Here is a 15837-nt window from a genome sequence, read left to right on the forward strand (position 1 = left end):
GGGTTCACAGTGAGCAGAGGCATTTGAGTCAGGGCACACATGCCTCAGCTGTGAGAGGCCCTACTCCCCTTGGCTGGCTGGCATCAGAGCGCAGAGGTAGAGACAGAGAGGGTGAAGAGAAAGTTGAAGAGTAAAGTAGACTAGGACAAGGCTAAGAAGTGGTTGAGAAAGTTTTGTGTAAAGAAGAAGAAGGCATTAGAGACTGAGTTGTGTGCAGCATTGCTCTTGTAGGTTGTTTTTCAGTCGTTTATTTTTATCTGTGGTGACTGTGCCAACGGCTTGTGTTTGGAGTTGACAGTCATGGCGGATACAGGTGTCAAGAAGGAGCGCACAGCCTTAGAAGAAGTGTCTTATGATGATGAAGAGGTTGCCCTGGTGGGTGCCGCCTCAGAGCCAGCAGTAGATGATGATGACCCGGCTCAAGAGGTGGATCTGGTGCTGCCCGATGCTTCTGGAGGCAAGAGTGAAGCACAGATGAATGGCGTCATGGTCCTGGCCCTGTTAGACAAGATTATCGGGGTGGTCGATCAGATCCAGCAGACCCAGACCGGGCTCGAGGCTCGGCAGGAGGCCATGGAGAAGTCTGTGTCAACCATCCAAGGGGAGCTGGCAAAGTTGTCCAAGAACCATGTCGGCACCGCCAACACTGTCAACAAAATGCTAGACAAGGTACGCAAGGTGAGCGTCAATGTCAAGACGGTGCGGAGCAACCTGGAGAAGCAAGCCGGTCAGATCAAGAAGCTGGAGAACAACGAGAACGAGCTGCTCAAGAGACGCAACTTCAAAGTCCTCATCTACCAGGTGAGGGGGCTGAGGGTGAAAGTATGCACATGAGCATGTAATGTTGATCAGTTTTATCACAGACGGCATGAAGTGACCGCAAAACATCACTGAAACATGGAAATAACATAAATAACAAATAACCAGTGGCTATTTACATTCACATGTTAAAATAACACTCTCAGTTCATGTTAGTTTCTCTGTTGGGTGTGTTGTATTCCCCACATCACAAGGGAAAGTATGAAGGAAGTGTGAAATGCACCTGAAAAGCAACGGGAGCATCAGAGCAACTTTTTTACATCATCTCACAAGCGAGTTCAAGTCACACTGTTGCATGGGTTGACCCTCCTGAGTGCAAACTGAAAGAGGGGGCGTATTAGTTTCTCAGTGTGAGGGGAAGCCAAAGCTTTGGCTCTGTGGTTTCCATGACATAAATGTTCGAATCAGTTTTTCCTAAAACTTAAACAAGGCTGTAAGAATCACACACAGTAGCCCACTGTGAGGAAGCTGTCGAACTCTGTTTAACAGTTTAGAAGGAGAAATGAAGCCAGGTAGTGAGCTCTTCTACCTGACTGACAGGACTACACGGTTACCCAATAAAACTATATAAAGATGTGGGCGTAAATGAAAATATAAGGCCTATAAACACTGGCATGAGGGGCTACTTGAGACACAACCAACGCCCCACCTCTGGTGCTCAGAGGACACATAGTTGGCACGCTGCCTCCATCTCAGATGAAGATGTAGTTTTTATTATAAAGCATTGGTGTAAAGTGGGAACATTTATACATAGATAACCCAAATACCTGCACTACTTGATTACCTATATGTGTGAGTGCAATGTATGTTTTTAGTTGAGGGGTGGTTTCAGTTGAGTGTATGAAAAGAAAGAACAGTGAAATGTAAAGAAAGGACATGACATGACAGCGTGAGAAGAACTGATATGTTTTAACGCCTGCTGTGCATTTGAGACTTGGTGAACAAGTCTTTTTTTAGCTGGACATGCTGTCATGTCTGTCTGGTAAACTCAGTGTGCAGCATGCTGCGTGCACAGCTACACCACTGCTTCAGTTTAGTTTGCATGTAAAAAGCCCTGAAATGTGGAAAAGACTAGACTCCAAATGAAGCTGTAGTACAAAGTTACGGTTTGTCACCTTATGCACATTTCACCTTAATCTCTGCAGTCTGCTACGTTGGTGCATTTCTGTCCAAAGCATCAGTAACATCGGAGTTTAAAGTGGTGCAAAGCTATCGTGCGAAGAGCTTACTTAAGATCTGTTTTGGCAAGCTCAAAGTTTTCACATTGCCCTCCTGGGATATCTACTGAGGGAAGAGGTTACACTATTGGCATTTAGCAGAAATCCAATCATAGACACAAGGCCTCAATAAATTACTGTGGCAAAGCAGGTGCCTCCTGCTGTTTGCAATGCTATCTACTGCAAGTTTCCCCAGCTTCATGTGCAACTGTCTTTGGAAAAGATAAGTAAAAATATGGGAGTAGAGTTAAAGATGTAGAACTCATTTGCCTTTTAAACTTGTGATTTTAAGTTTCTCTTCTGACTTCACTGGCTTGTAGTCATGGAAGAAATTATTAGACCATCAAAAGTCATCAGAAACAATGGTTATGCAATCAAGTACTAACTCCTGTGTGTATCATGTGACTAAAACAGACAGAAAAGAAAACATGGAATGCCTAAAAGCACTGTTTTCCTCAGTACAATGCCATAGCTATTGATGTAAGAACTGAAGTGATTTTGGTTATTATCAAGAAAACCATGGAAAATGACTAGATATTACACCTGCACGATATATTGTTTGAGCATCGTTATCGCAATGTACATGTGCGCAATAGTTACATCATAGGTCCTGCAATGTAACAGACAAATGAACTCAATAAGTTCCCATCTCATTTCAACGTGGGTACCTGACACACACTATGCACAGCGATCCACCATCACAATCATTCTTAAGACCACGCCCCTGCACATGGAGTGAGCCATTGGTAACAACATTGAAAAATGAGCAATGAACAGGAGAAAAATCACCAAAAACGAAGACTTGGTGCCAAAAAGAAAAGCAACGTCAGTTATCGTGAATTATTACGGCTACAAGAAGGATGATATTGAAACATGTGTTCTGTGTCGACAGTGTTTTGCACCTGTTACCACAACAAGAGCTAACACAACTGATTTGTTTCACCATTTATGTTGCCACCACACAGCTATTATATCCTCCTGAGTATTTTTTCATATCGCAATATATGTCACTGGGTTAAAGAAAATTGCATTGTCAGTTTTTTCCAACATCATGCAGCCCTACTAGATATCAACTCTTGAATTAATTGTCCAAACAAATGTACCTTTAGTTGTACCAGGCATTAAAATGAACAAGAAATTGAAGAAAACTAGGGGTGGTCTAATAATTTTTTCTGTGAATGTATGTTTCAGCAGACAGGGCATAAATCTTCCCTAAATCACTTCCTTTTGGTGTTACCTTAACCTGAGTTCTCCTGTTACTGTCCACATACATGGTCACCGTCATGGCTGCAGTTGTCCGAGCTTTGGCACCCGGTTTCAGTAGCCGTGTTGAGCTTCTGCGATCTATTTCTGCACCGTTTTCACTTCGGTAGAAAGACCGACCGGTCAGAGATTGGCAGCTAAGCAAATCAACACTGGCACTCTGTCAGGTTTCACCACTTTCCACTTTCTGTTAGTGTGTTAATGTGTTAGAGAGTGTGAGTAGGATAAGTATAGAATTAGGTTAAGGATGAGGTAAGAGTTAAGGAAGATACTGTGAGTAGAGGTTATGGTTAAGGTTACAATAAACATCTCTGGAATTTATGCTGGTGTCCCTACAAGTGTACTAGTACCAACATTTTTATATGTGTGTGGCTGTTACTTAACAAGTAGCGGCTTTCACCCTCAGTGTAAATGACGTATTAAACATTTTCATTGCGTTACATTTGCTTGGTACTTTGGTTTGTTAGGCTGATGCTGGTAGCAACATGAAGTGTGAACCTTTTCCTTCCTGTCGCTCTGAGAATAGACTCATACTTTAGTATTTCTGGACAGAAATATGCTTTATAATTAAACCTGCATTAATGGGAGCATGCAGCATCCCCCAGCAACAGCAGGGTGTGGCCCACGTGGAACAAGTATTCACATCTGTTACTTAAGTAAAAATACAAATATGGCATGGAAACACCCTGCATTCAAAGTTCACTTAAGTAAAAGTAAATGTTAAAAGCAAGATATACTTAAAATATCGAGGAAAAAAAGTAGTCATTATGGACTAAAATGAACCCTGTAAGTGTTTCAGTCTTGTATGTAACATCTTGGATTTATTTCACCACATATCTCAGCACCAAGTTTCCATAAGCTAAGAAACACAGCTCTGTTTTCCATTTATGTTTTTTTCAGCTACACCAAAGAGTTTTAACAGAGATTGTTCTCACTCTCTAAAGCAGGGGTCACCAATCTTGGTCCTCGAGGGCCGGTATCCTACATGTTTTAGATCACAGGTGTCAAAACATGCGGCTCGGGGGCCAAAATTTGCAAAGTGCAGAATATATTAATAGTCAAGGGCATCAAACTCGAAAATAATAGCATAATAACCTAAAAATAATGAGCCATTTTCTTCTTGGTTTAATGTGAAAAAAATAATATGGCATCGTGCCTATAAATAATGGCAACTCCAATTTTTTCTCTTTGATTTACTGCAAAGAACATTAAACTCTGATATCCTTTAATAAGAAAACATCAATAAACTGAGCAAATATGAACAACCTGAAATGTCTAAAGAAAAATAAGTGTAATTTTAACAATATTCTGCCTGTTTTGTGGTGGATCTGATCTGTAATGCACATGTAGAAATCATAAGTTGGGGCATAATATTGATCACATTTTTCTTGTTATTATTTCTTCTTATTTTTCTTCAGAAATTTCAGTTTTTTTCAGGTTATTCACATCTTTTTTGTTGGGATAGTTTGTAAAATGTAACTGTTTTCATTACTTTATGTAATTTTTTGCATGTAAAAAATTTGGAGTTGTCATTATTTATAGGTTATTATGCTATTATTTTACTGGTTCAGCCCACTGGAGATCAAACTGGGCTGAATGTGGCCCCTGAAAGAAAATGAGTTTGACACCCCTGTTTTAGATGATTCCCTCTTCCAGCACACTACACACCTGACGGTCATTATCAGGCTTGTGCAGTACTTGATGATAGGCTTATCATTTGAATCAGGTGTGTTGGAAGAGGGATACATCTAAAACATGTAGGATACAGGCCCTCGAGGATCAGGATTGGTGACCCCTGCCCTAAAGAAACATACATGTATTTTCTCATAAACAGAATCTTGATCTGAAAGCTGTGATGCTGAAAAGTAACTGAAGCTTTTAGGCAAATATAGTGGAATAAAAAGTCTATTTACCTCTTGAAATGTAGAAGAAGTATAAACTGAAGCAGCTTAAAATGGAAAAAAAATCAAGTACAAGTACTCAAAGTAGTAGACTGTTTAAATACACACACTGTACCATTAGATTCTACCATTGGGTGTGGTGATAAAGATGTATAAATGTACATTACAGATCGGATATGCATCACAATATCTTTAGCGGCCCCAGTCATGCCTTGTCATTCCAGATCTTAATCTGTCTATATGAGTAATACTTGAACAAAAGTGGAAGTGTTTTTCCCATGAGACTGAAATATGAAACCCACTTCACTGCTGTCATACTTTAGCAATGGAGACCGAAAAGAAAACACTCGTTAGAACCGTCATTCAGCTAACGATGTGTAGATAAAGGATTGCTGTTGTATTTTAAGGGAGTACATTACTGACATTCATTCATTCATTCATTCATTCATTCATTCAAGTATAGCGAAATAAAAAAAACACACACAAAAATACACAGCAGTAGTAAAAGTAATAAAAGGCAGTTCAATAAAATAAGAAGAGATAGAAGCAAAGAACTATTAAAAATGACATCTGTTTAAAACCTTTCAGTAATAATGACTCGTTTTCATTTGTGTGTAACAAGAGCCCATATAAAGACAGCAGTGACATCAGTGATATATGGTGGTAAAAACCAGTAATATCCTCATGTATATAAATGAAATCCAGTGTTTATCACCTCTTAAAAAGATGGACACACACCCAGCCTTAACATGAATCTCACAATGATGAGAATTGTAATTATCACTAGTGATAAATCTTGGCTTGAGAATCGCAGCTGAGGCATGTGTACATATGTTACAACCCGTCTGTTACAACTGTCCTTCTGTTCTGCGTCTGTCCAGAGGGTTAGAGAATGATAGAGCCTTGGTGTGAGAGTCCTTGAAGCAGTTGAGGGGCTGTCATCAGCGCTCTATGGATCACATATGGCCGATAACACACCAAGGACGGGCTTTCACTCTGTTTCTGTTTTGACTGCATATTCATTTTACGCTTTACAGACCTACTCACAGTTCGTAGAAGCAAACATAATTTGTCCTGAATCGCCCTGCCAGACAGTTAGACTTAGTTGTGGAAGGCTAATTTCCTGTTGTTGTTTTTTTTAACAACACAAGCAGCGAGACACATTAGAATAAGCTGTTCCTCAACAACTCACTTCTGACTAAATGGTTTCCAAATAATATTGCAGCTTTCATATTAGATCCTCATAATTGTTGGTAAATGTGTCTCTAGAGGCCTTTTTTCATTTCTGCAGAAGCTCCATATCAAATCGTATCTCTGCTCATCTTTTAATACAAGTGATATCTGCTTCTTGGCATGATTAACCCATAAAGACCCAAACAGCCACTAAACCACCAAGACCATCTACTGATCTAAAATATTTAATAGCTGTCAATCCACAAATCTTATCCTTACATGTAGATAATTGGTGTAAAATGCAGTTTGTCGTCTTTTCATGGGCATCACATATGACTCATTTGGATGCTCAGAGGCTCCGTAGTGAACGTGGAAACACCATCATCTTCCACAACACTGATTCACCAGTAAAACCCACGGAGTTTGATAAATGACAGTGGATGGACACACTTCTTTTTATGGTCAGTTAATGATATATTTTACTGATAAAGTCACTATTTCTTCAGTTTTCTCCGTTTTGATATAATATCCTTTGAATTTACTCTGAGCTTTTATGAACATCTACATGATCAGTGAATTAAAGCTAGGAAAATACATGATTTACACTGAAAAAACTGAAAATAAAGAGGATAACATGACAATAAATGGTGATAAAACACTCAAGATAGGTTAAATATCTTGAATTACGCTGTCAAACCGCCGGCTTACCTACTCCCAGAAATACAGCCTTTAAAACTACTTATTTATACCTTTTAATGTTTTTTTCACTCAAACCTAACGTTTTAACTGAGTCTTTTTAACTTGAGTGGTTTAATCTAATGATCGAAGTGACCAATTGTTATATTTTTTTTCACCGTGTTTTTACCTATACAGCGCCATCAACCCAAACCGCCATCAACGTAGCGCTGGGGTTTTTTTGTTTGTTTTGTTTTTAGGAATTTGTTTTGTTCTACTGTACGACAGTGGTTTAATTGTACAGCTGTTTATGTTTTTAATCTATTCTTGTATTTTTCTTTCATTTTTTGGGTTTTCCCCTGTAAGTCGCTTTGGAAAAAAGCATCTGCCAAATGCATAAATGTAAATGTAAATATTGAGAAAAGGTCATTTTGGAACTGCCATAAAAGTACCACTGGGTCTTTATGAGTTAAAGCAAACACAGTGACAATAGTAGAGTCTTCTATAGGTGATGTTCTTCTGCATTTCGGTAATGTTTATAGTTGTCCCAGTTCCCTTTTAAGAAATGTCACATTAAGTTCTAGAATGACTCAATTCTTTTAACTGTGACTCGTGATATAGATAACGCACTTAAAATATAATACGTGTCTTTAACTTGAGTAGTAGCTGAAAGTGGCTTTTTCATCACCTCGTATTTTTTGTCATGTCATTTGTCATTTTTATGCTAAGAGGCTTTGCCTTTCGCCAGGGATTTATTGTAGAAAAAGAATGCTTCCTAAATGATTTATCTGGTTAAATAAAGGTTAAAAAAAAAATTCAATCATTTAAAAAAAGGAAGCCTATCCCGGCTATCAGGCGTAGGTTGGGTATGCCCTGGATGTATCGCATGGCTGACATATACGGGCGATTAACCATATGTTCTCACATTTACACCTATGGGCGATTTAGATTGACTGATTAACCTACTAAGCTGCATGTCTTTGGACGGTGGGAGGAAGCTGGAGAACCCAGAGAGAACCCACACAGACACAGGGAGAACATGCAAACTCCACATAGAAAAGCCAGCACTGGGATTGAACTGTTTTGATTCTTACTCGTTAAAACAGGATTTTTAAATGGACTGAGTTTGTAACACCAATCAGATCTGGTTTCCTTTGACTGCACTTGTGCTTTGTGTGAACCTATCCTCTTTTTTACGTGATGTTTTGACTGTATGAGGTGGTACAGTCCCCTGTTCTGTTTTGTTTTGTTTTAGCTTTAACTGAAATAATTAGTGGTTTGTAAAAGGAAATCCTGGAAGGGCAGTATGGACATAAACACTCAAACTTTCTGCATCCATCCTTTTTTTACGTTCTTGAATGACTAAGACTGTAATAAATGTATGTGGTAGAAATTTGCTGGTCCAAATAAAAAGATAATTAAAAGAAAAACAGAGGATTTTTACCGGAGGAGAAATGAGTATGAGCTTCCCAGATGCCATGGCAAGTCAAAAGAAAGGAACTGTGGGCTAAACAGGGGGCTTCCAAAAGGGCAGTCATGCTTTTAGTCATAACCCCTTAATTAAATGGTTGTTATTGTAACTAAGTAGCAATTTTAACCAAAACCGAAGCATTTTTCTAACCTTAACAAAGTCTTAGTTTCACCCAATACTACATCTGTGCCTAACACGGTTTGTTCAAACCACACCAAAGCCATTTCAGATCATAAAAAAGGTGTTGCATTGCACAGCAACTCAACACATATGCCTCAGAGCTCATGTTTCATTCACCAACACAGACCAAACTTCTGTATCACTATGAGTATTATATGAGCCTGACTGTGTGATTGTGGTTGTAATGATCACTGACAAGTAATATATAGAACGGAAAAGTAAAATGGAGGAATGCAGGTACTCTTATCTATTTAACCCATAAAGAGCCAAACATCCAATGGTGACGAAAAGCATCTACTGATCTAAACTGTTTAATACCTGTTGATCCACTAATCTTATCAATACATGTAAATAATTGGTGTAAAATGCAGTTTGTCTTTTCATGGTCATCAGATATGACCCATTTGGACGTTCAGAGGCTCTGTAGTGAACGTGGAAACACCGTCATCTTCTACAACATTGATTTATCAGTATAACCCATGGAGTTGGATCAATGACAGTGGATGGAGACACTGGGTTTATGCTCAGTTATTGATATGTTTTACTGGAAAAGTCACTTTTTATGCAGTTTTCTCTGTTTTTGATATAATAACCCTCAACTTTAATCTGAATTTTTATAAACATCTACTTCAGGGGTGTCAAACTCATTTTCATTCAAGGGCCACATTAAGCCAAATTTGATCTGAAGTGGGCCGGACCAGTGAAATAATAACATAATAATATATAAATAATGTCAACTCCAAACTTTCTTCTATATTTTAGAGCAAAAAAAGTACAATTATGTGATGAAAATGTTTACATATACCAACTATTCTTGAAAACAATGTGAATAACATGAACAAACTGAAACTTCTTAAGAAAACTAAGTGCAATTTTGACAGTATTATGTCTCAGTTTATCATTTAAACATGTAAACGCTTCAGACATTTCAAAATGTTTATATTTGTTTAGGTTATTCATGTTTTTGTGAAATGTTAGTTTGTTTTAGTGTAAATACAGTAAAATGATGTGAAAATTTTTACATTTACAAAGAGAAAAATTTGGAGTTGTGAGTATTTATGGGTTATTCTGATAGTATTTTACTGATCCGACCCACTTGAGATTAAATTGGTCTGTAAGTGGAACCTGAACTAAAATGATTAATATCTTCAGTGTAATTTTTGCATTTTACAAATTCATCCCAGGGGCCGGACTGGACCCTTTGGCAGGCCGGATTTGGCCCCCGGGCCGCATGTTTGACACCTGTGCTCTACATGATCATTGAACTAAAAATAGGAAAATACTTGATTTTTACTGGAAGAAGAGAATATTCTAGTAAGTGATGATAAATCACTTAAAGGTTTAAAAGAGAGAAAAATTAATTTGGGAAATGACACAAAATTAGCACTGGGTCTTTATGGGTTAAAGTTATTTGTTTTATTGTGTTGTATTTTATTTATTTGATCTTGGCAAGGAAGGTGCAATAAGTAGATTAAGTGTATTACATAACTGTGAGTATGCTGACTCCAAAATCTTGAGACTGAGTGTGTGTTGTTTATTATATGTGTCTGATGTCAAGCGGAGGAAAAGGATGGACTCAAATGCACAGCGCTGAAGGAGTAAAGGTGATTTGTTAAACAGAAAATAAACGTTAACATGAAATAACAAAAAACCTGAGAGTGGGAAACAGTTAGAGTCCGGGTTATGGCAAAGAGGTGAATAATATCAGAGTCTGTGGTGGGCTGTGGAGTAATAGCAGATGATTCAGAGGTAGAGGCAGAATGTTCCAGCACCACCCTGAAGAAGAGGAGCCCCTTATATGGGGTTCTGATTATCTACTCCAGGTGCGGCGCTGGCAGGTGAGACTCATTAACCCATAAAGACCCAAACAGCCCCTGGCGACTAAAACCATCAACTGATCTAAAATGTTTAATACCTGTTAATCCACTAATCCTATCAATACATGTAAATAATTGGTGTAAAATATAGTTTGTCATCTTTTCATGGTCGTCAAATATGACCCATTTGGACATTCAGGGGCTCCGTAGTGAAGACGGAAACACCGTAGTCTTCTAAAACAGGGGTGTCAAACTCATTTTTGTTCAGGGGCTACATTCAGCCCAATTTGATCTCAAGTGGGCCAGACCAGTAAAATAATAACAGTGAAAAAAGTAAAATTAAATTATGATAATGTTTACATCTACAAAAATATGAATAACATGAACAACTGGAAACATCTTAAGAAAAACAACTGCAATTTTAACAATATTATGCCTCAGATTATCAGTTAATCCTTTACACGTGCATCACAACTTTCATAACAATTACAAATGCACGAAACATTTAATAACAGGCAGAATATTGGGAAAAAATACATTTACTTATCTTAAGATATTTCAGATTTTTCACATTTTTTGTAAAATGACAGTTTTTCAATATAAACATTTTCATGTAATTTTACTTTTTTACTCTAAAATATAAAATTAGCTGTTTTCATTATTTATCGGTTTGATATGATAGTATTTTACTGGTCTGACCCACTTGATATCTAATTGGTCTGTATGTGGAATCTGAATTAAAATGATTTTGACATCCTCGATAGTCAATTTCTTCAGTGTAATTTTTGTATTTCACAAATCCATCCTACGGGCCAGATTGGATCCTTTAGCGGGCAGGATTTGGCCCCCGGGCCGCATGTTTGACACCTGTGTTCTACAACATTGATTCACCAGTAAAACCCATGGAGTTTGATGAATGACAGTGGATGGAGGTGCTGGTTTTATGTTCAGTTATTGATATCTTTACTGAAAAATTAATTTTTCTTCAGTTTTCTCAGTTTCACATATAATAACCTGCAACTGTAATCTGACCTTTTATGTACATCTACATGATCAGTAAATTAAATACAGGAAAATACTTGATTTTCACTGCAAAAACACAAAATACAGAAGATAATATTACAACAAATGGTGATAAATCACTTCAGGAAGGTTAAATATATAGGAAAAATTCATTTAGGAACTGACACAAAAGTAACACTGGGTCCTTATGGGTTAATTAGATTGAGGGAGGGGTCTGGCAACACAGGATTGCACCATGACATCTGTGGGCAATGGGACAATAAAATTCATTCTGATCCTAATCCTCATATTCTCCTGTTAATAGGTACCAATAGAAGAATAAGTGTGTTGCATAGATGTGTTGTTCTTTCCATGTAAAACTAGCGTCTGTTTTCATTTGGTGGAATTATTAGGTGTTCCAAGCAGCAGCGGTCCAAGGTTTCCATGTGAGCATTAGTCATGCACGTTGTCTATTTAATTATGTAGATTAAACCAGTTTATGCAATGTGATCGCGTCTGTCCATCAGAGTGTGAGACACTACTTCTGCGTGCTTGGAATCTGGGTGTGTTTGGCTGCAGCTCAAGGCCAGCGATAGCCAAGACTTCTCACTTACAGACTACTTATTGCACAGCGGCTTCACAGACCGATCAGAGCTCAGATCTCAGCCAAAAAACCTCACCAGCAGCCACAGCCCACTGTCTGCACTGGCTTTTAACCGTGTCCAAGCTATCTAATATCTTCATTCTACTTTACTCCACACATGGTCACACAGCCCGGGCTTGTTTCAAACCATTACAGTGGGTGATTAGGAAGCACTTACAATTCCATGTAACAAAGAGCAAGCATGAGGAGAACCAAAAGCACTTGACCAGCAGCACTAAATTAGTGTTGTGATTCACCCCACTGGCGTCTCTCTGCTTCCTGCCAGCACGCCCACCGGGTATCCTTCCTTCTCCTCAGCTTCTTTCCACTATCACTCACACTATCAGTGGCGGAACAAATATTTAGATGTCACTACCCACAACTACAAGTATCTATACAGTAACAGTAACAGAAAAAAATACTCTATGAATGAAAAATCCTACATAGCAGAATAAAACCCATTCAAGCGTCTCTGACTGATCTACTTTTATATATGATTAGATAAGATTATTGATTAGATTATTACCCCGCCCCCGAAGGGGAGGCAAGGAGTATTGTTTTTGGTTCGGTTTGATTGTTAGCACTCTAGCAGCAAAACTATTGGTTGAATTCACACCAAATTGGGTTCATAGATTGCCAGTGACCCAGAATAGATCTCATTACATTTTGGGAACAGTAGATCAAAGTTAAAATTTTTTATTAATTTTTTAAATCTTTTTTTTCTCCATTTGCTCATAATGGGTGGAATTTCAAATGTCTGAAGCAGCAAAACTATTGGTTGAATTCATACCAGATTTGGTTAATAGATTGCCAGTGACCCAGAATAGATGTCAGTACATTTTGGGAAACATAGGTCAAAGTTTAAATTTTTAATGATTTTTTTGTTATATCTTTTTTTTGCCATTTACTTACAGTGGACAAAATTTCACATGTCTGTAGCAGCAAAACTACTGGTTGAATTCATATCAAATTTGGCTTATAGATTGCCAGTGACCCAGAATAGATTTGGTTGCGTTTTGAGAAAAGTAGGTCAAAATTCAAATTTTCTATGAATTTTTAAAATCTTTTTTATCTCCCATTTACTTATAATGGGCAAAATTTCTAATACTTATAAAAACATCAATTTTGTTTCAATTTACTTCAAACTTGGCCCATATATAGAGGCAGTTGATGTGCTGACATCACCACACGCATAGACATGATGACATCAGCTGGATCGATGCCAAAATAAGCTACAATACGTGCGAGGGGCGGGGTTTGATCCGCCTGGCACCACTTGTTATTACTGAAGTATTTGCATTAGAGATTAATGTTACTCGTTTTGAAGTAGCAGCCTATATCATACCAGGACACCACATTAAAGTGCCATGAGATTATCAATGGAAAAAAAAACAAAGTTAGTCAGTTTTTTTGGTGAGATACTGGATGATTTGGCTATTGAAATAACCTCCTAAGACCCACTGTCCACATTTGTGGTCAAGAGTTTCACAACTTTATACAAAAAAAACAAAAAAAAAACTGTCCACCACAAAGGATATTCCATAAAAATTATAAAAACTGCATCTGAAAAAACTGTTGCATTATGATGTTTCCAATATAGGCACTTATTTAATAAAAAACAGAAAAGCTTGTACTGTGCTGACATTTCCTGGGTCTTAGAGGATAAAGCAGTGTGAGAAGAGAAAAATCTCTATTTAGTGGAGCTGTTAAAAACTCCAAAATGCTACAAATGTGGAATGGGAGCCCAAATTCACACAGATTTTTGTAAGATGCTTACAAGATGTTAAATGTTTGTTACACTATGCATCTGCAAGTAGCAACTAAAGCTGTTAAATTTGGAGTAAATATGTAGATTATTCGCCTCTGACATGTAGTGGAAAGTGTTAAGTAGTATGAAATGTAAATACTTATTAATACTGAAGTACAGTAATAGAGCTACTCCTCCTCTTATCCAGAACCAAGGGCATGGTTCATTCAGTACCTGTTATAGAGCTTAAAGTACAGTTTGTTGTTCTCTTCCAGCTCCTCTTTCCTCAGCGAGTGGAAAGATCTCTAACAGGCTCCACATTTCACTATTACATGTCAGCTGCTATGTAGAGCCACTTCTGAGTTCTAGTACTTAATCGTGTGGAGAGTTGGGCTGTACATGTAAACTATCTGGCTCATTGTTAATTATTAGCAAAACTAAACTTCTTTTGGACTTTTTAATTTATGCCATTATTTAAGGAATAGGATCAAGAAAAACAAAAACTAAACTCTCAAGAAAACTGCTTCACATCCTCTTAGTTTCCTCTGCTTGCCATTCTCTTTTCATTCGTTTTAGCAGAAAGACTGAACTGAATTTCTTCTTATTTTGCCGTTCTGTGGAAAAAGACTGTATGTTATTGCTTTAATGGGAGTGCACCAACCAGGCCAACATCCTGTACTATTGTTCACTGTGTTTGTTGTAGTCCCCGCTTCAACAAGCAAAGATGAAAGCATGGTTTTGCGACTGTGCAAGCAAACACAATCATGTGGAAAATCTAAATATGGTGAGGTTTAGTGAAGTCATTGTATGGCATCATTGCATAGAGTCCACACCATACACTCTGTCAGTCAGTGATGTGTGTACAGTTTGTAGGAGGTGGATTTGTTGATAGTGTTACAGTAGCATTTCCTGTGGTCCTGTCATTAGGATATACAGTCTGTGCAGCAGAAAGAGGATCCCTGCTATTTCGACAAGTGGAAACACTTCACATGTCTATCACTGATGATCATTTCGGGGATCTATCTGGGGATCTATGTGGGGATCTATCTATACAGGGTTTTCCTCTGGTTTCTAGAGGACTTAGGTGCTGTCTGGGTTCCAACAAGATTGAATCATAATTTCACATAATTTTAATCCATTATCACCTTGTGATTTGCGCACAACTTTGGAAAAGCTGCAGTAGAATGACCAACTGGGGGTTCATTTTTAAGCTGTTTTATGGGTGCACATTAACAGTACATTAACACGTACACATGTGCAGCACCTTAAAGTCGAGCTGTTTTTTCAAGCTGTTCCCCCAGATCCTGAAGAAGACACTTTCTCATTAAAATAACTCAGGCTATGTTCAGACTGCAGGCAAATGTGGTGCAAATCAGATTTTTTTGCCCATATGTGACCTGTATCTGATCTGTTAAAGACAGTTTGAAAAGTGCACATCCAATTTTTTCAAATCCAACCCAGGCCACTGTCATATGTGATCCTAAATCTGATACGTATCTGATATTTTTAAAAAAATTTCAGTCTGAAAGGCCAGGTCACATTTATCCAACCTTTACGTCATTGACATGCGACAAATATCACAATTCTGGTTCGCAGGAGGAGGAGCGACAGGAAAAACATACTTACTTCCGTAAACACAGTGTGCGCCTGTGTGGTCACATAGCTATTATGTCAGGACCTCTTTTGCACATGCGGGTCACTTCAGGGTAGCATTCAGTTCATACTAAAAACTGAGAGAAGACACATTTAATGTGTAATATGAATGAGGACACAAAAAAATTGGATTTCACCAAAAAATCTGAATTGTGCATTAAGACCTGCTGTCTGAACGTAGCCTAAGTTTGATGTGTCCTAATCACACTGCAAAAATCCAAATCTTACCAAGTGTATTTTTCTCATTTCTAGTCAAAATATCTCATCACACTTAAA

The 15837-nt window shown here is 37.9% G+C and overlaps 1 protein-coding gene across 1 annotated transcript in view; it reads left to right on the forward strand.

Annotated features, from left to right (window-relative positions):
• The window catches only part of cavin1a (caveolae associated protein 1a), a 34327-nt gene continuing 18490 nt past the window's right edge, over positions 1–15837 (forward strand). Inside the window, exon 1 of the mRNA XM_030142339.1 lies at positions 1–801. Within this exon, the coding sequence (XP_029998199.1) occupies positions 301–801 (501 nt within the window). The 5' untranslated portion in view covers positions 1–300. The remainder of the gene's footprint in view (positions 802–15837) is intronic.

Source organism: Sphaeramia orbicularis, chromosome 8 (assembly GCF_902148855.1).
Source record: "Sphaeramia orbicularis chromosome 8, fSphaOr1.1, whole genome shotgun sequence".
NCBI lineage: Eukaryota > Metazoa > Chordata > Actinopteri > Kurtiformes > Apogonidae > Sphaeramia > Sphaeramia orbicularis.